Raw genomic sequence first — 24,946 nt, 5'->3', positions numbered from 1 at the left:
AGTTCTATTTTTAATTTTTTGAGGAACATCTATACTGTTTCCATAGTAGCTGCACCAATTTACATCTCCACCCATGGTGCATGTGGTTTCTTTTTCTCCACATTTTCACCAACGTTCTTTTTGATAGTAGTCATTCTGACAGATGTGAGGTAATATCCCACTGTGGTTTTGATTTGCATTTCCCTGATGACAAGTGATATTGAGCATTTTTTCATGTGTCTATTGGCCAGTTGTATGTCTTCTTTAGAAAAATATCTATTCAGATATTCTGCTCTTTTTAAAATCAGATTGTTTTTCTGTTGAGTTACATGAGTTCTTCATATATTTTGTATACCCATTCAGTAGGTTGCCTTTGCATTTTGATGCATTTCCTTTGCTCTGCAGAAGCTTTTTATTTTGATGTAGTCTCACTTGTTTATTTTTGCTTTTGTTGTTTTTGTTTTTGGCGTCAGATTCAAAAAATCATTGTCAAGACCTATCTTAAGAATTTTATTGCCTATGTTTTCTTCTACAAGTCTTATGGTTTCAGGTCTTATTTTCAGGTCTTTGTGTTTAAATGTCCTAGTGTTTTTTCCCCTATTTTTCAACCTGTCTATTATTTCCATAGAGATGATAACAACACATACTTGACTTATTAGAATTCTAATATAAATTAGTACTTTTACCATTTTGCTGACAACTTTAGAGCATACTGAATTCCACGTACCCCTCCCACATTTTGTATTATTGTTGACAAATTTTTTAATTCAATACATATTTAAAATCTACATCATTATCATTATTATAATTACTTTGTGCAATCACTATCATTTATATTTACTCATTTATTTACCTTTTGAGGTACTTTATTGTTTTCAGCACTTCTGTGCTTCCATCTGGGATTGCTTTCCTTCTGTCTGAAGAACTTTCTTTACTATTTCTTTATTTCTTTTAGTGTGGCTCTGCTGGTAGCAAATTCTCTCAGTTTTTGTTTACCTGGCAAGGTTTTTATTTATCCTTTGTTTATGAAGGATATTTTCATTGTGTGAAAATTTTAGATGAGTAGCTGTTTTGTTTAAGCACTTTAAAAGATGTGATTGCATTGGTTTTTGGATTTCACTTTTTCAGTTGAGAAGTCAATTATTAGTTGTCATTTTACACTTGGAAGGTAATGTGTCTTTTCCCAAGAAACTGTTCTTTTTGAAGAACAGTTAAAATTTCTCTGGATTTTCAGCAATTTTACTATGATGTGTCTAGGCTTGATTTTCTCTGTATTCGTTCTGATGGGGATTTATAGAGCTGAATGAACCTATATCCTTGATATTTTTATCAACAATGTTTTTTTAAATATTACTCCTGATCCTGTTTTGTCTCTCTTCTTTTGGGACTTCGGTTTATATATGTTAGACCTGTTTATATCTCAACACATTTTTCAGTTACAGCCCTTTAAACAGTTTAAGCCCTTTAAACAGTTACAAACGAAAAGCATTCAGTATTTACAGTGTTCTTTTAGGTAATTATGTTGCTTCATCAGCAGACAATGATTATGTCAGGATAGAAATAGAAGAGCCTTAGAGAGACACTGAAGACATTGAGTAATCCTTCTTCTCTAGACTTCTGCAGGAGCCCTCAAACACTTAGTCATCTAATAAATATCCTTGTGTATTCAGAGGAATTTTCCAAGTGAAAGGGATTTGGGACTCCCCTGTGAAGAAGAAACAAAAGTTTCACAGCCTGTTAATAAGGGGCAAACTTCTCTTTGTAGTCATGTTTCTACCTGTTGAATCATCTTTGCAGAAGTTGTACATTTATGGTATGTCTGATTTTGAGAAGAGATGGAAAATAAGAGAAATTCTAAAACCTGAAATATCTATTAGGAAGCCTCAGGCTGACAAACAACTAAGAAATTCATTCCAAACCTCATTGCTCAAAACATGTATGCATGTATTTGTGTATAAGGATGAAGATATATGTTTCATATGTATATGTGTGTGTGTATGTGTATATCTATATATATCTACCTATAGATATATGTACAGTCAGCCCTTGAACAGCACAGGTTGGGGGTGCTGGTTCCTGCTCAGTCAAAAATCTATGTATAAATTGACTCTCCTAAAACTTAGTTACTAATAGCCTACTTTTGATTGGAAGCCTTACTGACAACATAAACAGTTAATTAACATATTTTGCATGTTATATGTATTCTATATTGTATTCTTACAATAAAGTAAACTGGAGAAAGAAAAATGCTTTCTCAAATTGTTGCAAATCTTCAAAAAGTTTTCCAATATATTCATTATTAAAAAAGCTGCATATATGTAGACTCATGCCATTCAAGCCTGTGTTATTCGAAGGTCAACTGTATATATGATTATATATATATGATATACATTATATGATATATCTATTATATATATAATAGAATTTGCTACAGAAATTGATTTTGTAACCTTTTAAATTTAAAGTTGTACTTTACTGAAAGTATCTGAGGATACATCTCAGATAAAGACTTAGCTCATTTTTATATGATCAATTCAGGAAGTACTCACTTTTGAGCCAGTCCTGTAGTGTCAGACCTATCCATGCCATGCACTATGAACCAACCCTGTTAGCTACATTATTCAGAGATAGTGTTTCTACATACAACAGATTAAAACACCTTAATTATTGTTTTTATATTATACTGCCCTAAACTTATAATTCAGGAAGTTTTGGGGGGTAACATTCTTTCACTATTTACTTGGTGTAAATCATTTCTAGTCCCAAACAGCAGCTATTTTGCAAGGTTTAATTATACCCTGTGCTTGTGGCTAGCTCCATATATATGACACCCACAAATGTCTGTAATTATTACTAAAAGCTAGCTGTGCACTTCACACTTGTATTTGTTGGGTGTTTTACAGGCAGTTGTTAAGAGTAAATTATATGTTTGCTTTCCTTTGTCCCATCCTTTTCACTGTTGTTTAAAACATGTCACATTCAGGAACACTCTAAATCTCTTTAAATACTTACAGACAAGGTTTTTTCTTGGATCAGTTTTAAAATCCTCCCAACCATTTTGGCTGCTGGTCTTACCAACATATAGTGACAGAATTTTCTTTTAAGGATGAAAGCCAGAGAGAAGCCTTCTGGGGCTGCTTGGTTTCCTAGCACAGCTGCTGGTGTAGATTATGGTGCTGATTGTTCCAATTGGATTCTTGAGCATCTCTGTCAGTTAGAGCTGGAAAGGTGCCCAGGAGATCATGTAGCCCAGCACCTTCATTTTACATGTAATGAAACTAAGATCCAGCCTGGCTGACTAATGTACTTAACTAAAACAGCTGGCAAATGGCAACACTCAGGAATCAGTCACAGAGTTTTTAGTCTCCTTTATCTTTCCCTGTCTAGCTGTATCTGTTATGAAGAAACACAGGGCAGCATGGTGGTTAGAATACTTGAAGTAGGAGTGTGGAAAACCTAACATCTAGATGTCATGACATGGTTTAAAAAATGCTTGAATTGCATTGTCTTCTTTTCCAATCAGACCTGCTCCTACTCATTTTTTTTTTTAGATAATTATTTTTTATTGAAGGGTAGTTGACATACAGTATTACATTAGTTTCAGGTGTACAACACAGCGATTGAACCTTTATATACATGATAATTGTAGGTACCAGCTATCACCATACCAAGTTGTCACAATATTTTGACTATATTCCTTATGCTATACATTACATCCTGGTTACTTACTTATTTTACAATTGGAAGTGTGTACTTTATTTATATTTATTTATTTACTTACTTATTTATTTATTTATTTTGTGAGGGCATCTCTCCTATTTTTTTTGATCAAATGGTTGTTAACAACAATAAAATTCTGTATAGGGGACTCAATGCTCAATGTATAATCATTAATCCACCCCAAGCCTAATTTTCGTCAGTCTCCAATCTTCTGAAGCATAACGAACAAGTTCTTACATGGAGAACAAATTCTTACATAGTGAATAAGTAACAGGGCAGTCATCACAGAAACTTTCGGTTTTGATCATGCATTATGAACTATAAACAGTCAGTTCAAATATGAATATTCATTTGATTTTTATACTTGATTTATATGTGGATACCACATTTCTCTCTTTATTATTATTATTTTTCATAAAATGCTGAAGTGGTAGGTAGATGCAAGATAAAGGTAGAAAACATAGTTTAGTGTTGTAAGAGAGCAAATGTAGATGATCAGGTGTGTGCCTGTAGACTATGTGTTAATCCAAGCTAGACAAGGGCAATAAAACATCCACAGATGCAGCAGATTTCTCTGAGAACGGGGGGGGGGGAGGTTCTAAGCCTCACCTCTGTTGATCCCCAATTTCTCACCTGATGGCCCCCCTGCGACTGTGCCTGTCTTAGGTTGTTCCTCCCTTGAGGAATCTTACCCGTCTCTGGCTAACCATTCATCTTCCGGGGCCATACAGGGAAATGTAAAGTTGGTAAGTGAGAGAGAAGCCTTATTGTTTGAAAAGGTTAGTTTTTTACTTCTTTGCATATTTATGCCTTGTGGCTTCTATGCCCAGCATTTGTCTCGAGGTATCTTTACCACTTGGAAGAATTGTCATACACGGTAAATTCGATATGAGGCACGAATTCTATTTATGGGTTGTAATTAGGAAGGAAGAAGAAAAGCTATAGAAGTAGCAGGCGGAAGAAAACATGGGAAGATTGATTATTTCTTTGACATATCTTCTTGTATAGTAACTTCAGCATGTATCGGTTTTAACCTACTAATTAAATTGCGCACACACATTAACATAATAGGAATACAGTTACATAACCAAAGCATACCTATAATTACCATCCATCTCCAGTGAAACCAAGAAAACCAGTTAGGCACTTTAGGCATTTGTGAAAACTTATCTATGATATGGTGGATATTGTCCAACTGAACTTGAACAGTCTGAGAGAAATCAGACAAATTAAAACAACTCATTCCTGTGGACTGTTCACATCCCATATGTTCTTTTAACAGTAAATAGTCTGTAGTTGTAAGATTTTGGAGCACTACAATTTGCACTTCTCCTAATTCTTGGTTGAGTTCCAACAGTGTAGATCCAGTCAAATTTGTTGTTTTACTGTATGCACAGGCCAGCTTAGATATCTCCTTCTTCATTCCCATGGCAAGTCCAGGAACCGGTGGGATGAGTGCATCTATACCTGTAGCAGCGCATGGATCTTTGTTGGGGTTTTTTGATGATCATCTTCTGGCATGAGTCTTCCAGAGAGTGCTGATGTTGGAAGTTCTTTTTCATATCGTATCTTAGTTCATTTTTGGGGTAGCCAAATTAGGCTTTGATCCTCTGTATAAGCACAAACAAACCCTTTGCCTACACTTTTATATGCCCTTTATACCATTGTGTAGAACTCATGGGAGGTCACCACACAGGAACTGCTTTTTTTTGTTGTTGTTGTTATCATTAATGATGAATATTATGTTTACTAGGCTCTCCCCTATACAAGGTTACCCCTATAAACCCCTTTACAGTCACTGTCCATCAGCATAGCAAAGTGTTGTAGAGTCACTACTTGTCTTCTCTATGTTGTACAGCCCTCCCCTTTCTCCCAACCCCCATGCATACTAATCTTAATACCCCCTTTCTTCTTCCCCCCCTTATCCCTCCCTACCCACCCTCCTCCCCAGTCCCTTTCCCTTTGGTACCTGTTAGTCCATTCTTGAGTTCTGTGATTCTGCTGCTGTTTTGTTCCTTCAGTTTTTCCTTTGTTCTTATACTCCACAGATGAGTGAAATCATTTGGTATTTCTCTTTCTCCGCTTGGCTTATTTTGCTGAGCATAATACCCTCCAGCTCTGTCCATGTTTCTGCAAATGGTAGGATTTTCCCTTTTCTTATGGCTGAGTAGTATTCCATTGTGTATATGTACCACATCTTCTTTATCCATTCATCTATGGATGGACATTTAGGTTGCTTCCAATTCTTGGCTATTGTAAATAGTGCTGCGATAAACATAGGGGTACATCTGTCTTTCTCAAACTTGATTGCTGCATTCTTAGGGTAAATTCCTAGGAGTGGAATTCCTGGGTCAAATGGTAAGTCTGTTTTGAGCATTTTGATGTACCTCCATACTGCTTTCCCCAATGGTTGAACTAATTTACATTCCCACCAGCAGTGTAGGAGGGTTCCCCTTTCTCCACAGCCTTGCTAACATTTGTTGTTGTTTGTCTTTTGGATGGCAGCCATCCTTACTGGTGTGAGATGATACCTCATTGTAGTTTTAATTTGCATTTCTCTGATAATTAGTGGTGTGGAGCATCTTTTCATATGTCTGTTGGCCATCTGTATTTCTTTTTTAGAGAACTGTCTGTTCAGTTCCTCTGCCCATTTTTTAATTGGGTTATTTGTTTTTTGTTTGTTGAGGCATGTGAGCTCTTTATATATTCTGGACATCAAGCCTTTATTGGATCTGTCATTTTCAAATATATTCTCCCATACTGTAGGGTTCCTTTTTGTTCTATTGATGGTGTCTTTTGCTGTACAGAAGCTTTTCAGCTTAATATAGTCCCACTTGTTCATTTTTGCTGTTGTTTTCCTTGCCCAGGGAGATATGTTCAAGAAGAGGTCACTCATGTTTATGTCTAAGAGGTTTTTGCCTATGTTTTTTTCCACGAGTTCAATGGTTTCATGACTTACATTCAGGTCTTTGATCCATTTTGAGTTTACTTTTGTATATTGGGTTAGGCAATGGTCCAGTTTCATTCTCCTACATGTAGCTGTCCAGTTTTGCCAGCACCATCTGTTGAAGAGACTGTCATTTCGCCATTGTATGTCCATGGCTCTTTTATCAAATATTAATTGACCATATATGTCTGGGATAATGTCTGGATTCTCTAGTCTGTTCCACTGGTCTGTGGCTCTGTTCTTGTGCCAGCACCAAATTGTCTTGATTACTATGGCTTTATAGTAGAGCTTGAAGTTGGGGAGTGAGATCCCCCCTACTTTATTGTTCTTTCTCAGGATTGCTTTGGCTATTCGGGGTCTTTGGTGTTTCCATATGAATTTTTGAATTATTTGTTCCAGTTCATTGAAGAATGTTGCTGGTAGTTTCATAGGGATTGCATCAAATCTGTATATTGCTTTGGGCAGGATGGCCATTTTGACGATATTAATTCTTCCTAGCCACGAGCATGGGATGAGTTTCCATCTGTTAGTGTCCCCTTTAATTTCTCTTAAGAGTGACTTGTAGTTTTCAGAGTATAAGTCTTTCACTTCTTTGGTTTATTCCTAGGTATTTTATTTTTTTTGATGCAATTGTGAATGGAGTTGTTTTCCTGATTTCTTTCTGTTGGTCCATTGTTAGTGTATAGGAAATCCACAGATTTCTGTGTGTTGATTTTGTATCCTGCAACTTTGCTGTATTCCGATATCAGTTCTAGTAGTTTTTGGGGGGAGTCTTTAGGGTTTTTTATGTATAGTATCATGTCATCTGCAAATAGTGACAGTTTAACTTCTTCTTTACCAATCTGGATTCCTTGTATTTCTTTGTTTTGTCTAATTGCCATGGCTAGGACCTCCAGTACTATGTTAAATAACAGTGGGGAGAGTGGGTATCCCTGTCTAGTTCCTGATCTCAGAGGAAAAGCTTTCAGCTTCTCGCTGTTCAGTATGATGTTAGCTGTGGGTTTATCATACATGGCCTTTATTTTGTTGAGGTAGTTGCCCTCTATGCCCATTTTGTTGAGAGTTTTTATCATGAATGGATGTTGAACTTTGTCAAATGCTTTTTCAGCATTTGACAGCATCGATGGAGATGATCATGTGGTTTTTGTCTCTCTTTTTGTTGATGTGGTGGATGATGTTGATGGACTTTCGAATGTTGTACCATCCTTGCATCCCTGGGATGAATCCCACTTGGTCATGGTGTATGATCCTTTTGATGTATTTTTGAATTCGGTTTGCTAATATTTTGTTGAGTATTTTTGCATCTACGTTCATCAGGGATATTGGTCTGTAGTTTTATTTTTTGATGGGGTCTTTGCCTGGTTTTGGTATTAGGGTGATGTTAGCTTCATAGAATGAGTTTGGGAGTATCCCCTCCTCTTCTATTTTTTGGAAAACGTTAAGGAGAATGGGTATTATGTCTTTCCTGTAGGTCTGATAAAATTCCGAGGTGAATCCATCTGGCCCGGGGGTTTTGTTCTTTGGTAGTTTTTTGATTACCACTTCAATTTCGTTGTTGGTAATTGGTCTGTTTAGATTTTCTGTTTCTTTCTGGGTCAGTCTTGGAAGTTGTATTTTTCTAGGAAGTTGTCCATTTCTCCTAGGTTTCCCAGCTCATTAGCATATAGGTTTTCATAGTACTCTCTAATAATTCTTTGTATTTCTGTGGGGTCCGTCGTGATTTTTCCTTTCTCGTTTCTGATACTGTTGATTTGTGTTAACTCTCTTTTCCTCTTAATAAGTCTGGCTAGAGGCTTATCTATTTTGTTTATTTTCTCGAAGAACCAGCTCTTGGTTTCATTGATTTTTGCTATTGTTTTATTCTTCTCAATTTTATTTATTTCTTCTCTGATCTTTATTATGTCCCTCCTTCTGCTGACCTTAGGCCTCATTTGTTCTTCTTTTTCCAATTTTGATAATTGTGACATTAGACCATTTATTTGGGATTGTTCTTCCTTTTTTAAATATGCCTGGATTGCTGTATACTTTCCTCTTAAGACTGCTTTTGCAGTGTCCCACAGTAGTTGGGGCTTAGTGTTGTTGTTGTCGTTTGTTTCCATATATTGCTGGATCTCCATTTTGATTTGGTCATTGATCCATTGATCATTTAGGAGCGTGTTGTTAAGCCTCCATGTGTTTGTGAACCTTTTTGCTTTCTTTGTACAGTTTATTTCTAGTTTTATGCCTTTGTGGTCTGAAAAGTTGGTTGGTAGGATTTCAATCTTTTGGAATTTACTGAGGCTTTTTTTGTGGCCTAGTATGTGCTCTATTCTGGAGAATGTTCCATGTGCACTTGAGAAGAATGTGTATCCTGTTGCTTTTGGGTGTAGAGTTCTGTAGATGTCTATTAGGTCCATCTGTTCTAGTGTGTTTTTCAGTGCCTCTGTGTCCTTACTTATTTTCTGTTTGGTGGATCTGTCCTTTGGAGTGAGTGGTGTGTTGAAGTCTCCTAGAATGAATGCATTGCATTCTATTTCCTCCTTTAGTTCTGTTAGTATTTGTTTCAGGTATGTTGGTGCTCCTGTATTGGGTGCATATATATATTTATAATGGTTATATCCTCTTGTTGGACTGAGCCCATTATCATTATGTAATGTCCTTCTTTGTCTTTTGTTACTTTCTTTATTTTGAAGTCTGTTTTGTCTGATACCAGAATTGCAACACCTGCTTTCTTCTCTCTGTTGTTTGCCTGAAATATGTTTTTCCATTCCTTGACTTTTAGTCTGTGCTTGTCTTTGGATTTAAGGTGAGTTTCTTGTAAGCAGCATATAGATGGGTCTTGCTTTTTTATCCATTCTATTTCTCTGTGTCTTTTGATTGGTGCATTTAGTCCATTTACATTTAGGGTGATTATTGAGAGGTATGAACTTATGCCATTGCAGGCTTTATGTTTGTGGTTACCAAAGGTTCAGAGTTAGCTTCTTTACTATCTTACTGTCTTACTTAACTCATTTGTTGAACTGTTATATACACTGTCTGGAGATTCTTTTCTTCTCTCCCTTCTTATTCCTCCTCCTCCATTCTTCATGTGTTGTGTGTTTTCTTCTGTGCTCTTTTTAGGAGTGCTCCCATCTAGAGCAGTCCCTGTAAGATGCCCTGTAGAGGTGGTTTTTGGGAAGCAAATTCCCTCAGCTTTTGCTTGTCCTGGAATTGTTTAATCCCGCCATCATATTTAAATGATAGTCATGCTGGATACAGTATCCTTGGTTCAAGGCCCTTCTGTTTCATTGCATTAAATATATCATGCCATTCTCTTCTGGCCTGTAGGGTTTCTGTTGAGAAGTCTGATGTTAGCCTGATGGGTTTTCCTTTATAGGTGACCTTTTTCTCTCTAGCTGCCTTTAAAACTCTTTGTTTGTCCTTGATCCTTGCCATTTTAATTATTATGTGTCTTGGTGTTGTCTTCCTTTGATCCTTTCTGTTGCGGGTTCTGTGTATTTCCATGGTCTGTTTGATTATTTCCTCCCCCAGTTTGGGGAAGTTTTCAGCAATTATTTCTTCAAAGAGACTTTCTATCCCTTTTCCTCTCTCTTCTTCTTCTTGTACCCCTATTATACGGATATTGTTTCTTTTGGATTGGTCACATAGTTCTCTTAGTATTGTTTTGTTCCTGGAGATCCTTTTATCTCTCTCTATGTCAGCTTCTATATGTTCCTGTTCTCTGGTTTCTATTCCTTCAATGGCCTCTTGCATCTTATCCATTCTGCTTATAAATCCTTCCAGGGTTTGTTTCACTTCTGTGATCTCCTTCCTGACATCTGTGATCTCCCTCCGGACTTCCTCCCATTGCTCTTGCATTTTTCTCTGCATCTCATCCCATTGCTCTTGCATTTTTCTCTGCATCTCCATCAGCATGTTCATGATTTTTATTTTGAATTCTTTTTCAGTAAGACTGGTTAGGTCTGTCTCTTCTCAGGTGTTGTCTCTGTGAACTTTGTCTGCCTGTAGTTTTGCCTTTTCATGGTGATAGAGATAGTTTGCAGAGCTGGTACGAGTGACAGTTGGAAGAGCTTTCCTTCTTGTTGGTTTGTGGCCTTCCTCTCCTGGGAGAATAGTGACCTCTAGTGGCTTGTGCTGGGCAGCTGTGCGCAGACAGGGCTTCTGCTTCCTGCCCAGCTGCTATGGAGTTTATCTCTGCTGTTGCTGTGGGCGTGGCCTGGCTCGGGCTGCTGCTCCAAAATGGTGGAGCCCCGTTGGCGGGGGAGCTGCCAGGAGGGTATTTATCTTCGTAAGGGGCCTCTGTTTTCCCTGCTGCCCAGGGGGTTAGAGTGCCCAGAGATCCCCAGATTCCCTGCTTCTGGACTAAGTGTTCTGCCCTCCCCCTTTAAGACTTCCAAAAAGCACTCTCCAAACCAAAACAACAACAGCAACAACAAAAGAAAAAAAATTAAATAAATAATTTAAAAAAAAAAAAGAAAAATGCACGATTTTCTTTGTCCTCAGTTACTGGTCTCAGGCACCCGCTCACCTGTCTTGCTTCCCTGTTTCCCTAGTATTAGGGTCCCTGTCCCTTTAAGACTTCCAAAAAGCACTCGCCAAAAAAAAAAAAAAAAAAAAAAGGCTGCTCCCATTTCTTTGTTCTCCGGCGTCGGCCTCAGGCACCCGCTGTCCGGTCCTGCCACCCTGTTTCCCTAGTATCCAGGACCCCCCGCATGCATTGTGTCTGCGCTCTGGCCTGGATGGCTGGGGCTGTGTGTTCAGCAGTCCTGGGCTCCTTCTCCCTCCCGCTCAGATCTCTCTTTTCCTGCTGGGAGCTGGGGGGAGGGGCGCTCGGGACCCACGGGGCCGGGGCTTGTATCTTACCCCCTTTGTGATGCGCTGGGTTCTCGCAGGTGTGGATGTGGTCTGGATGTTGTCCTGTGACCTCTGGTCTCTATTTTAGGAAGAGTTGTCTTTGTTATATTTTCATAGATAAATGTGGTTTTGCGAGAAGATTTCTGCTGCTCTTCTCATGCCGCCATCTTGGCTCCACCTCTCCTACTCATTTTTTCTCCCAAAAATATAGTTCAAGAGTCCTCTTATCCCAGAAGCCTCCTAAGCATTCTTAAGCTGAATTAGTGACTCCCTCCTCTTTGCTTGTAATGTGCTGTGCACATACTGTATTGTAATTATTTATTCAATTATCCATATGTCCTCCTCCCTCCTACCCTCTGGACTGAGCTTCCAGAAGAAGCAAGGATATCTTCTTGGACTTCAGTTCCTAATACTTGGCAGAGAGCCTGGCACTTTGTGTGCTCTTGATGTTTTATGGATGAATGCATGAACCAACCACTCCCATAGTCTTGCAGTATCAGTGAGTCATACCTTATTGGACATGAAAGTCACCTGGAAGTTGCTGGTTAAAAATCTAGTTTTCCAGGCCATTGCATACGAGGTGCTGATGCAGGACTGGGGTAGGTTCTAGGAATCTGTATCTTTATTAAGCAGCTCATAAGTTGATGCAGATCATCCATAGGCCACACTTACCAAGCTCTGCTCTATCTTTAGGTCCACCACTACTTAGTCTCAACTGTATGTATTATAGTTATCTGTGCATCTGAACAAAAATATAGAATTTTGCCACTTACTCCTTTCCATCATTCTGACTCCTGAATAGGCGTATCAGCATTTTAAGCAAACCCCAAGGCTCCCTCCCAGTTACATTTGTAGAAATGAAGATAATATTTATAAAGCATTTTGAGTTATTAGAAGAAGGGTATCTCAGCTCATCAAGGAAATATTATCATGATATAAATCTAGCACCATGCAAGTTACCTTAGATAAGTTGAATTTAGTCTGAGACTCAAATGCAGAGGGAATAAAACCCACATTCAGTACCTGTATGGACACAAAGCCTGTATGACTTCTTGCCCTGGCTGGACTGTTTTACTGGCCTAAGCAGGCTTCCCCCAAGTTGCATATTAGTAAACTTAATAGCTGATGTTTCATAATTTTAAAAAATCCCAAGTAGTGTACCATTCCTGGGGCTACTTTATATGTATATATCTTTCAAGAAAAAAGCAATGCTCTTAAGTAACTTTATGGGAAAAAGAGCTGAACAGGATAGTTATTAACTTACCTTTATGTAACCCCAAAGGTGTTTCCAATCCTTGTGGTTCATTTACGTTAGGTATTTGTATCTGATTCCTCATATTACTTTTTATCTATAACTTATTTGCATGTGTGCTCCCATGGGTCAACCTAATTCATTATAAAATTATATTGCATCTATTTTATGCTATTCTTTACTCAGTGTTCTCCCTACTGTTGGATGCTTTGGTTATTTTCAATTATTTGCTATCACATAAAGAGTTTTTATGCTCATTTATGCTCGTTATATTTTTGTTTGTATGAATTCCATGGTGTATCTTCTCCAAAGTGAGATGATTAAAGAGTAATGACAGTTTTGTGGTTCTTGTGTATTACAATATTGCTTTCCAGCGATTCTGAACCAATATGGAACTCCACAGGGGTGTGCAGCATGCTTGTTTTCCCACGGTTTGGTCAACATGTAATTTTTTTACCCGAGCCTATTTTTGCAAATTTAATATGTGTAGGGCCTCTCCAGAGATAGTTTATTTTGAAATTCTCTAAGTGATACAAAACAATTCTTTCCCATGTAGGATGATTGATTGTTTTCATTTTAAAGACAAAGAATTCATCTTCATATTTGGCAGTTTTGAAGAGACAGGTTTAATTATCTTCTGTAGAACTGATCCTATAGGGATAGGAAATAGAATCCATGTTAGGTATTGGGTCAGGCTCATTGTGTCAGGGAAGATGACTAGTTGTACAGCTCTGAATTTAGAAATGTATGTGGAAGACTGCATCAGAAATACAAGCCAAGCCAACCCAGTTTAAGAAGGATAGAAGAGCAGGAACATCATGATTTCATGATAAAAAAAATATTGGGGTTTTGCCATATGACGACAGATTTTGCTTCAAAATGAAAGCAAGAACCTGTCCCTCCTGCCATTATTTGTTTCTCTCAGAGTGCCACTTCCTTCCCTGGACATTTTCAGATGTGCCCATTTCAGGTGGGCCCCTCTGATCTCAGACAGGAAGAGCTTCAGAATGGCTGTGAAACTATAACGTGGTGTCTGAGAGGTCAGGCAGGAAGGACCTGGAGGCGAAAGTTGCAAGAGCAGTCAGTCAGTCTGTGAAAGGCAGCTCTGTCACAGTAGAGGTCTTCTGCTTGGTTATCTTGGCCCTCTGTGACTGCAGTCATCTTCCTAAGTAGCAAAGAATGACTACTCCACTGGTTTGGGTTCCTCTTGTGCCAAACCGTAGGTACAGTGTTGTTTATGCAAGATGGGCCTTTTGTTTTGGACAGTAGTCTAATCACTTGATTTTTTAAAAATTGGTGACTATCCAACTTATGATGAGAGTCAGTCTAATGAGCACTTAGCACTTGTGAAGTTTTCCTCCATTCTTGGAAGTTTTGCTAAATTTGGTCATTTTTATCTTAACTCTTTTGTGTTTAGTATACTTAACACACATACTCACACCCCACACACCATCTATATCAACAGCTATATCTACATCTATAGCTATCTCTGTCAGCTTTATTTAGAAACAATTCACATACACAATTCAGCCATTTAACATGTACAATGCAATAATTCTTAACAGATTCACAGAGCTGTGCATTCATCACCACAGTTTTAGAACATTTTCATCACCCTAAAAAGAACCCCCATTCCCATTATCCACTTGCCTCCAATGTCCACAGTCCTAAGCAACCTCTGATCTACCACCTGTCTCTATAGATTTGCCTATTCTGGACATCTAATATGAGAAATCATATAACACGTGGTCATTTGGTTTCCTTCTTTCAAGGTTCAAGTTTGGTTTACCTTCTTTCATGTTTTCAAGGATCGTGCAAGTTGTGGTATATATCAATACTTCTTTCCTCTTATTGCTGAACAATATTCCTTTGTATGATATACCACATTTTATTTATCCATTCAACAGTTGATAGACATTTAGACTGTTTCCACTTTTTGGCTATATGAATAATGCTGCTATATACATTCATGTATAAATTTTTGTGTGGAGGTATGTTTTAATTTCTCTTGGTTGTATACCCATGAGTAGAATTGCTGAGATATATAAGAACTCTATGTTTAACTTTTTGAGGAGCTGCCAGACTATTTTCCAAAGCCACTGCCCAATTTTACATCCCCACCAAAAGTGTATGATGTCCAATTTCTCCACATCCTCACCAACAGTTGTTATTGTCCATCTTTTCTGTTATAGCTATCCTAGTGGTTATAAAGTGGCATCTCATGTGGTTCTGATTTGCATTTCCCTAATGGATAATAGTATACATACTCCTTATCCTAGTATTTTCTTATACTAAAAAATCAAATAAGGAAAATGTCTCAGGAAATCAAGAAGTGTAATTAGTATGAGCTGCTTTAACTTCCTCTGGGGTCTCACACATCACTGCACATAACTATACACTGCTGGCATGAATGAGCTCCAGCCATTTTCTTCCTTTTTTATATTCTTTATCATTCAGAACTCTGACAAGGAGAGATAATTGTCCTGTGTTGAGTTATGTTTCTACATCTTTGATTTGTAGTTATATCTAGACAATGTACAATGTGACTGTGTAAATCCTGAAAGGAAACTAAGGTACTCTGGGGTTGGGAGAATGGATGCCACAGGGGGACCAGAATAGGTTGCCTGCCTCTCTAGAGGTACCACATTGCCAAGTTTGGGAGACAGGTGGACTGTGTCAGAAATACATGGTAATTAATAATAATTATTAAAAATAATAATTACTTTTATTTTAAAATAAAAATAAGTTTTATTTATAATATTGAAATATTATCTTTTGAAATTATAATTTTCAAAATGTATATATACCTTTGTTGGGTACATGGGGATATATGATGTATAATCTCATTTGACCCTCAATCTTTTAGTTTCTAATTATATTGTACTGTCACCTCATTGGGGTTTAAATGCACCTTTGTGAACTAGTATAGAAATCCAACCACCAGGAACTGGTTTAACGAGAAAATGTGTTCTGAGTTACAAACAAATGGCTAAGAAATGAGTGCCCCAAAGTAAATCTGCTTGTACGCCAAAGTATCACTGGTCAGCAGCTCACACCCAGGTGCAAACAGACAACGAAGAAGAACTTTCATGTGCCTAGTTCCTGGCTACCAGGGATGTTGGCCGAGGGCTCAGCACTGTTGATATAGATAACTCAAAGGATCACTCCACTCTGAGCAGTTTGGAAAAAAATAAAGTCCTTAGAATTCCAAGTAGCATCGTAAGTATCTGCAGGGAGGTAGAAATGTTCATGTAACAGCTCTCTGATGTACTGTTAGGCAGCCAGCAAGAAGGGTTCAACTGCTTGAAATGAGATTGGCTGGATCAAAATGGTAGCTCAGGGTATAAGGACTCTCTCATCAGAGACCAGCATCCTCATGCAGACACAATGCCTCTCAATGGCCTGGGAAGAAGGAGCCCTGGATCTTTGCCTTGGGCCTCAAACTCTTCTTCCTCCTAATGCCTTTTACCTTCCTTCCATGGGCAACAGCCATGATTGTAGGTGTCCTGGCCTCTGTGAACTTCTCACGGGTATATATTATGAGACAACAGTTACAGTGTCCATTCACAGGCCCCGGAGGACACTTAATTCAATTCTGCCTATGACCCAGTCAAGGCATAGGTTTTATAACATGGTAGGAAAGATTGTATCTAGACTTGTGAATATTTGTGAAAATAACCACTTACTTTAGATTTTTCTATTTTAACCCAAGGTATTCTTCAGCGGAAATAAGGAAACAGTTTACTCTCCCACCAAACCTTGGCCAGTACCATCGACAGAGCATAAGTACCTCCAGCTTCCCCTCTCTTCAACTAGTAAGTATGCTTATGCTGCAGGTTTGCTTAGAGAACCGTCAAGGGCAGAAGCGCCCAGCGTATGCTTTTGCTTCCTGATTCTCTTTAGAGCTTCCACTACCACCTTACACCTCCACCCACCAGTTCCTAACTCCTTTCCTGCTTTTTGACATCAGACAGTTTCCCTCTTTCCTGCCCTCAACCAGGGTTAGAGTGCAAAGTAGGCCTCCAGTTCTGAAGTCAGTGGGCAAGCAGGCTACTTAGTATCACCCAAATTATGATTCATATGTTGGAGAGTGGGGGGATCAACTCAGAACCTTACTACTATTTTTAACATGTTTTTTTTTTTAGAAAAATATATCCCAAAATCCGAAAAGTCAAGTTAGGAGCCTTAACTTTTTTAATCACTTTCTTGGAAGTATAATACATATGCAGTAAAGTCTGCTCATTTTATCTGTAGGGTTTGATGAGTTTGGCCAATCGATAGTCATTTAACCTCTATTCAGTCAAGATCTAGAACAGTCTCTTTACCCTCAGAAAGTCCCATCATGTGTCTCTCCCAGCGCCTAGCCCCAGCCCCCACCCTTAGGCAATAACTAATTTATTTCTGCCATTGTAATTTTGCCTTATCTGAACCTTCATAAAACTGGACTCAAACAGTACAAACCTTCATTTTTAAAACATACTTCCCCTTTTAGATTGAAGATTGCCTACATTTTTCTGTTAGCACTACTTAGTGAGGGTGCATATATGTGTTACATTATTTGAGGACTAAATGCCCCACAGGTGCCACGTGGGATAAATCTGACATAAATGAGATGGTTTGCAAAACCAGAAGTAAGTATTCACTTCCTTTGCGAGAGCTACCCCCCTCCCAGGAGGCACTTCCTCACGCACAGAGCAGCGGCACTTTCGTGCTAGTTCTAGTGATCTGGGGGAGGTTAGGTTATTTTTTTTTTTTTTTTGTTTCTCACTTATTATTTCAAAACCACTTCTGCTCTTAGAAATTTTGTAACCTTCCACTCGGTTTCCTGTAGCCGCCATTTTGTCTCCTGTAACAATTTTCACGCGGTGTAACTGTATCTTTTAAAGGTATGTTTACTGGAGTGATTTGTGGCTATTTCAGTAGGATGATTTGTGTGTTGTGTCACTGATAGAATAGTAGTACTAAAAAAATGTATATGGCACCTTTTACTGAAAGAGGTAACTTGGGATGACATTTCTTAAAAAAAATCTATGTATGACTTGGGTGGCTTGCTAGACTACCCTTTGTATTTCTATTTTTCCTGCCTGTTTCAAAATTGCACATTATAACAAAAGCAAGTCAAGTGCATAATGTGCATGCTTTCAGATATGTTAGATAAGCTTTAAACCAGGAAACATTAGATTGCTTTTTGGTTTAGTATGGTGTTAATATGTATTTCATAGAAAACAAAAAACAAATTGTTGTTTAAAAATTTCTGACTCGAATTGTTTTCCAAATATGCAAAATTCAATCAAAAAGTGACTAGATACACTTTTATACTTTAAATAATGTGAGGAGGTGGGGTTTGATGCTTTGCTCCTTTGTAAATTAAGACGGCAGCTTGCCTTCTTAGTTTATTGAGAAATAGTGGTGCCATCACTCTTAAGAGGCTTTAGGGAAGTTTAGCTAGCAGGTTTTAACCCCTTCTCTACACTTCAGCTTTGACTTAAATGCTGCAGCCTTAAATTTCTTCAGGAGAAATCTTTTTCTTTTTTTTAATGTAAAGTCACAGAGAAAAAAATTGCTTAACATCTACAAGTGTCCTTTGGTAGTTATGCTGCCTCATCAGGAGGTTTTGACCAAAGTAGATTTTGATGGATTTCTTCATTAGCTAGGTAACGAACATGTGGCTTAACCACCCCTCTTCCAACACAAGATACCAAGGAAGTAGCAAAAACAGGCAAAAATGCTTAACTATACCAGAGTCATGTGTTCCTACTTGCTTACCTGTTCCTACTTAGTCCTGGTCTTATTTGCAAATGAATAGCCTTTAAAATGTAATACTTTCGGTTATTCCAGTCTAATGTTCTGAACCTCTTTTCCCAGATCTCTACTCCAGCTTTCGCCCACTCTGTTGCCCCTGTTCCTTCTCTGTAACTGTGTTAAAAGCAGGAGGCATGAGGTAGTAGAGGCTTGTATATAATTCTACCCTCCCCACTTCTTTTAAATGCCTGGCCTGTTTAGGAAATCACCCTCATGGTTACCTGCTAGTCCTGTTAAAATGTCACAATGAAGTGGCTGTTCTTTCCCTTAAGTTGTCTTCCCTAGTGAAGCTTCCTCCAATAGAAATCATCAGCTTAGATGGTGATTTCCCTTTCCCTTTAAAAAAATTCATTTCACAAAAAAATAGTGGGACATTATTCATTTCTGGCAAGTAGTTTATCATCTAAAGATTCTCAACCTGAAGCTGCTTTAGATCACTTTTCTTAAATGAAAAGCCATACAGTGTTCCTTGTATTATGTTAGACAATGGAAAAATAAGACTAAGTGCATTCTGACCTTTGTTTCTCTTACCTTTATTTATATAACTACCATTTCAACAACCCTACATGCTGATACAAATGGTTATTGAATTTTTAAACATATTTAATTAGCGCCAAGTTATTTAAAGCCCAATCAATTTTAAGTTTGTTATTATTTAGCCAGAGGTAAAAAGCTGGCCATTAACCCTAAGTGGACCTGTTTTGCTTCAAGTTCAGATATCTCCCTTCTTTGAATTGATGTATATGAATAGAATTTCCATGTTGCAAAAACTTGCATACATTGTGAGTAAAATTTGAAGTAGTGTATCAAATTTATATCATAAAATTTATTTTTCTTTTATACATAAATCATTAAAAATAATCAATAAAAAAATCATTAGATGGATATGGGGTGAAGTATTACTACTGCTTATTAGGTAAGTAATTCAGGGCAAGTTAACCCCTGTGAAAGCTTCAGTGTCCTCATTTGCAAAGTTAGCATAATAATCCCATACAAACTCATTAGGGAATCTAATAGATGCCATGTAAATAGGGGCTAATTTGCTTTCCATGTATTTGGCACTATGGAGACATTGTGGGAGATTTAAGAAAATGAATAGGAGTTGCTTTCAGCTCTGAAGGGCCTTATGATCTATTTGGAGGATAGATAATATAGAGGATCTTTACTGTCTTTACGTGGTAGGTGTTCAGAAAAGCAAAACATCCATGATATAATAGGTGGTAAAGGCTTGATGGGGAAGGCTGAGAAGACTGAGAGCTTAGCTGCGCATTAGACTCACCCCGGACCTTTAGAAACACACTTGTGGCCAGGCCCACTACAGAACAGTTAAATAAAAATCTCTAGGGTTGGGGCCCAGTTACCAGTATTTTTAAGTCCTCTGTGACTTTAACAAGTGGTTCAGTTTGAGGACCATTTGAAGAATCTACATAGGTAGAAGTATTCAAATAGGAAGAAAAACATAAAGAAAGAAATTTTCTTTTGTTGTCCTGGTTGCTCCGAATTTCGGAAAGTGTGGTAAGCAGGGACCAACTGTTAACCCTATGAATATACCCTTATATAAATATAGTGGCTTCTGTCATAAATATGATAAATCAGATGAGAGGAAGGGTGTATTTGACATTTTTTTGTGTTTCTATTGGGTTTTTGTGTTTTAATGCTAACTGTAAATTTAGCTGTGATTAGTGTGTGAACCTGCATTTTCAAAGTAGATAAAATATTTCAAAATTTTGCATTTTTGAATATAAAGAGGATTTACCATCTAAAGTTGATTCTTCAGACATGTTGATATAACAATAAACTACTTGACAATCCCATCAGACTCATTTATGTCCAGTGCCAGAGAGAATGACCTGTATATAGAATCACCTGTGTGTAGCCTCACTGATTGGCCTTGGAATTCTTTATTGCCACAGCCATGTGGATAGGTGGGCCAGATACCCTCTGATGCCAACCATGTACACAGGCAGGCTCTGTATTTGATGTGTTCATTAACATGAAACTGTAAAATACTACAACTACTTTCTGATTATTCAAAGGAGAAAGGAAGCGCTGGGATCTACGTCCGTTGGTAGAAAGGAGGATTTGAGACACTGTGTTTGCAAGTAATAACCTTAACCTACATTTTTATAGAGGGAAAAATCCTATTTTATAAAATGAGAACAGAAAAGTTTTGAAGTGAAATGGAATGAATCAGCTGGCCAACATAACGGCTCTTGCTGAAGAAAAGGATGTAAAAAACCACATCTTAGATATGGTACCAAAACACCATGGTTACATGGCTTGTTTGTATATAGCATTTATGTAAAAAAAAAAAAAGTTTCATATCTTAGAAAGCATTCATTTTGTTATGTGTTTATGCTTCTGTGCAAAAGCAACCCTTTTATTACTAAGGATGATCTACATGTAGATAACTTGATTAATATGGCCCTTTAAAATTTTTCTGAGGCTATTATTCTTTTGTGTTTCATCTTTTAAGGAGTTGGGCTGTTCTTTAAGTTTCATGGATTTTACTGGAGGGGATATGGTGGAAAATGAAGATCTCAAAGTTTTCATGCACAGTGGAATAAAATGAAGGAGTAGCTTCTTGCTTGCAGAGCAGGAGTTTTATTACTGTCATTGTAAAGCAGGGGAATAAAATCTTTCTTGATGAAAATAGACTGGTGCCCATCATTACATTCCAGCATCTTCTACTCAGTGGCATCAGTAGGAGATTGCCATTGGTGGAAGCAGGGAAGCATTATTTATTCTAAGCCATGACATGTTTTGAAATGACTGAAGTACCTTACTATCTTCAGCCCCATTTATTTAAATATAGTAGAGAGCTGACAATTGTCTTAAGCATGCATGCATTCATTCATTCAAGAAATATCTACTGGATCTTGTATGTGTCAGACACTGCTCAAGGAGCTGGGGATTTGATAGTAAATATAACAAAGGATCTAGTGTCATGGAACTTACATTCCAGGATGGGATATATAGACAAATAAGTGAATGTAGACTATATCAAGGGATATTAAGTGCTTTAAAGAATGAAACAGGGGAAGGGAATAGAGTGACACAGATCAGGGGCTACTGGGATGGTCTATGAGGCCTCTTTCTGGAAAGGAGGCACTTGGGAAGAATTCTGAGTGAACTTGACAGGGATCTGAAGGAGGAGTTTTCCAGTCAGAAGGAACAGTAAGTGCAAATTTCCCATGGCAGGGGGATGTGGCGTGTTCCAGAAACAGCAAGGAAGCAGAGTGTGAGCTGAACAGAGTAGGCAGTAGGAGAGGAGATCACAGAGAAAGTGAGGCTGGGTCCTAGGCCTTAAGGGGACTAACGGAGAACTTTGCTTCTTACTTTGCTTATGATGGAAAGTCTGGAAGTATTGGGCATAGGCCAGGCATGATCTGACTTTTTTTAATTTTTAATTTTGGTATCATTAATGTGCAATCACATAACCAACATTGTGGTTACTAGATTACCCCCATTATCGAGTCCTCACCACATACCCCATTACAGTCACTGTCCATCAGCGTAGTAAGATGCTGCAGACAGTATTTGTCCATCAGTGTAGTAAGATCACTACTTGTCTCCTCTGTGCTATACTGCCTTCCCTGTGACCCCTCCTGCATTATGCGTGCTAATTGCAATGCCCCTTATTCCTCTTCTCCCTCCCTTCCCACCCACCCTCTCCAGCCCCTTTCCTTTTGGTAACTGTTAGTCCATTCTTGGGTTCTGTGAGTCTGCTGCTGTTTTGTTCCTTCAATTTTTTGCTTTGTTCCTTTCCTCCACAGATGAGTGAAATCATTTGGTAGTTGTCTTTCTCCACCTGGCTTATTTCACTGAGCATACCCTCTAGTTCCATCCATGTTGCTGCAAATGGTAGGATTTGTTTTCTTTTTATGGCTGAATAATATTCCATTGTGTATATGTACCACATCTTCTTTATCCATTCATCTACTAATGGACACTTAGGTTGCTTCCATTTCTTGGCTATTGTAAAAAGTGCTGTGATAAACATAGGGGTGCATATGTCTTTTGGAAACTGGGCTCCTGCATTCTTATGGTAAATTCCTAGGAGTGGAATTCCTGGGTCAAACAGTATTTCTATTTTTAGTTTGTTGAGGAACCTCCATACTGCTTTCCACAATGGTTGAACTATTTTACATTCCCACCAGCAGTGTAGGAGGGTTCCCCTTTCTCATCATCCTCCCCAGCATTTGTTGTTCCTAGGCAATCTGACTTTTTATAAAGATATTTATAGGGCTCTTTTTATAAAGATCACTCTACTATATGGAGAATGGACTGGGGTGGGGAGGGCATTTAGGGAGGTGTCATAATAACTCAGGAATAGGGTCATATTTAGGTATATACAGGTATAGGATGGTGGCAGTAAAGAAGGTGAGAAGTGGTTGGATTCTGGATATATTTCAGTAGTAAAGTGGATAGAATTTTCTGATGGATAATAGGTAGGTCATAAAAGGAAAAGAGAAATTAACATTGACTCCAAAATTTTTTCCGTGGGCAGCCAGTAGAATGGAATTGCCACTGCTTGCTGAGATGTAGGGACTTGGAAGATATGGAAAGAGCAGATGGGCAGGAAAATTATGAGTCAGTTTTGAATTTGTTATGTTTAAGAAGACTATTAGGTCACCCAATGGTAATGTTGAGGTATAACTGGAAAAGTCAGCTTGGATTTCAGGGCAAAGGTTGAGGCTACAGATAGAAATTTGTAATTCAAAGGAAAAAGAAGGTATTTAAAGCCATGGAAGTGGATAAGGTCATCTGGGAGTGGATGCTGATTGAGAAGTGAAGATGTTTTTGGACTGAACCCTGGAGCAGTGCAGAGTAGGGGGAGAACCTAGAAAAACCAGTGTCTCAAAGGGAGAGCGACTGACCGCCTTGGTTTGTCCAGGACCGAGGGGTTTCCTGGTACGTGGACTTTCTGAGTGAACTTGACAGGGATCTGAAGGAGGAGTTTTCCAGGGACTAGGAAAGGGACTAGGACACACTTAGGGTGGTTAATTACTCTCCATCTGAAGAAAGTGTCTCAAGAAAGAGGTGGTGGTTAACTTTGTCCAGTGCTTTAGATAAAACAGCATTGAGCAACGACCACTGAATTTGGCAACATGGAGGTCTTGGTTGACTTTGACAAGATTCCTCTCTCATAAACAGCCATGTAGGTTTGAGGAGCACCCTCCATGGGGTGAACATACAGGAGGATGTAAGGCCAGTGTGCCTGGAGACTTTATGCCTCTTCTCCCAGCCACACATGGAGTGATGTGAAGCCTCCCCAATGCTCTAACAAGGGACCGAGGTCTCATGATTACCTGTGTGACTTGGGTCATGTCATTTAACCTTTTCAATATCCTTATTTGTGAAATACTGTCCAGATGTGTCATTTTAATTGGTATCAGTGTGCTATCTTTATACTACACTGTGCTAGGAACTGTATAGATTAATTTTAAACAGATATGGTTCTGACCTATAGGAATTCTCAGTTTCATAACAAATTAAATCCTACCCCATGTCAGGAGAACCAGCCTATGATGTACACTAGGGGACTAGGAAAAGCTCAAACTCCCCTCATTAAAAATGAGTATTTGGTTGTGAATAATTTAAGGTAGTTATAATCTTTTTGTGTATTTCTACTCTGCTATTGACCAAGACTCTGAAAAGAGTAGCTAGAAAGGCTACACAAGTCTTTACTAGGGAAGTGTTGACTGTGTCTCTGCAGCCTAGCGCTGGAATGCTGTAGGACTGCAGACAGTATTTGCCAAATGAATGAAAGTAGGTGTATTAGTTCTGGTCCTGCCAGGGCAGGCGATCCAGTAGGAGATGCATAAGTATGTATATTAAGGAACTGATTACAGGGAATTGGCTCATCTATGGAAGGTGGCTGGCTAAGCAAGCCTAAAGTCCACGGGACAGTCAAGAAGGCAAGGTCACAAGCAAGCTGGAACTTGCTTGGAGCAGGCTGGAACGGGCTGAGCAGAAGCTTAGAGTCCCTGAACTTAGAGGGGTCCTGCACCCTCTTTGGAAAGGCATCCAACTAATTAAGTCAGGCCACCCAGGATGATCTTCCTTTTGATTATCTTAAAGTCCGCTGATTAGGGACTTTATACATTGGTTAATGTCCCTTCACAGCAATGCTAGATTACCTCACTTGTACCAGTAGAATGTGTAGGTATGCACAATAGCTGCAGCCTCCCCTGGTCCTCCAACTCTGGCAAGAGAAAAATCTTACCTGTCTGGAAATATACTAGGAAGGGAATTTGAGGTAATGTAGTTCAGCCAACCCAAACTGATATGTCATGAAGCCATCCCAACAGATTGAACCCAATTTAGGATAATTTGCAGCTTTAAGATTTTTTTGTTGCTTTATTCAAAGGGGTTTCTTTTGTTTTTATTTTGATTATTTGGGTTTTTCT

General features: G+C 38.4%; 1 protein-coding gene across 6 annotated transcripts in view; it reads left to right on the top strand.

Moving 5' to 3' along the window:
* DOCK8 (dedicator of cytokinesis 8) overlaps positions 1-24,946 on the top strand; it is a 223,181-nt gene that overhangs the window by 40,652 nt on the left and 157,583 nt on the right. For 2 of the 6 annotated variants that reach the window (XM_073228617.1, XM_073228616.1), the window contains 2 exons: positions 16,444-16,546; positions 22,310-22,397. In XM_073228617.1, coding sequence (XP_073084718.1) covers positions 22,383-22,397 — 15 coding nt within the window. In that variant the 5' untranslated portion in view covers positions 16,444-16,546; positions 22,310-22,382. Of the gene's footprint in view, positions 1-16,443; positions 16,547-17,488; positions 17,618-22,309; positions 22,398-24,946 lie in introns of those variants that run through there. The other 4 variants (XM_036991205.2, XM_036991209.2, XM_073228618.1 and 1 more) reach the window with 3 other exon arrangements.

This window comes from Manis javanica, chromosome 2, assembly GCF_040802235.1.
Source record: "Manis javanica isolate MJ-LG chromosome 2, MJ_LKY, whole genome shotgun sequence".
In the NCBI taxonomy this organism is placed as follows: Eukaryota; Metazoa; Chordata; class Mammalia; order Pholidota; family Manidae; genus Manis; species Manis javanica.
Note: the sequence above shows the minus strand (reverse complement) of the source record. Positions and strands in the feature narration are given on the sequence as shown.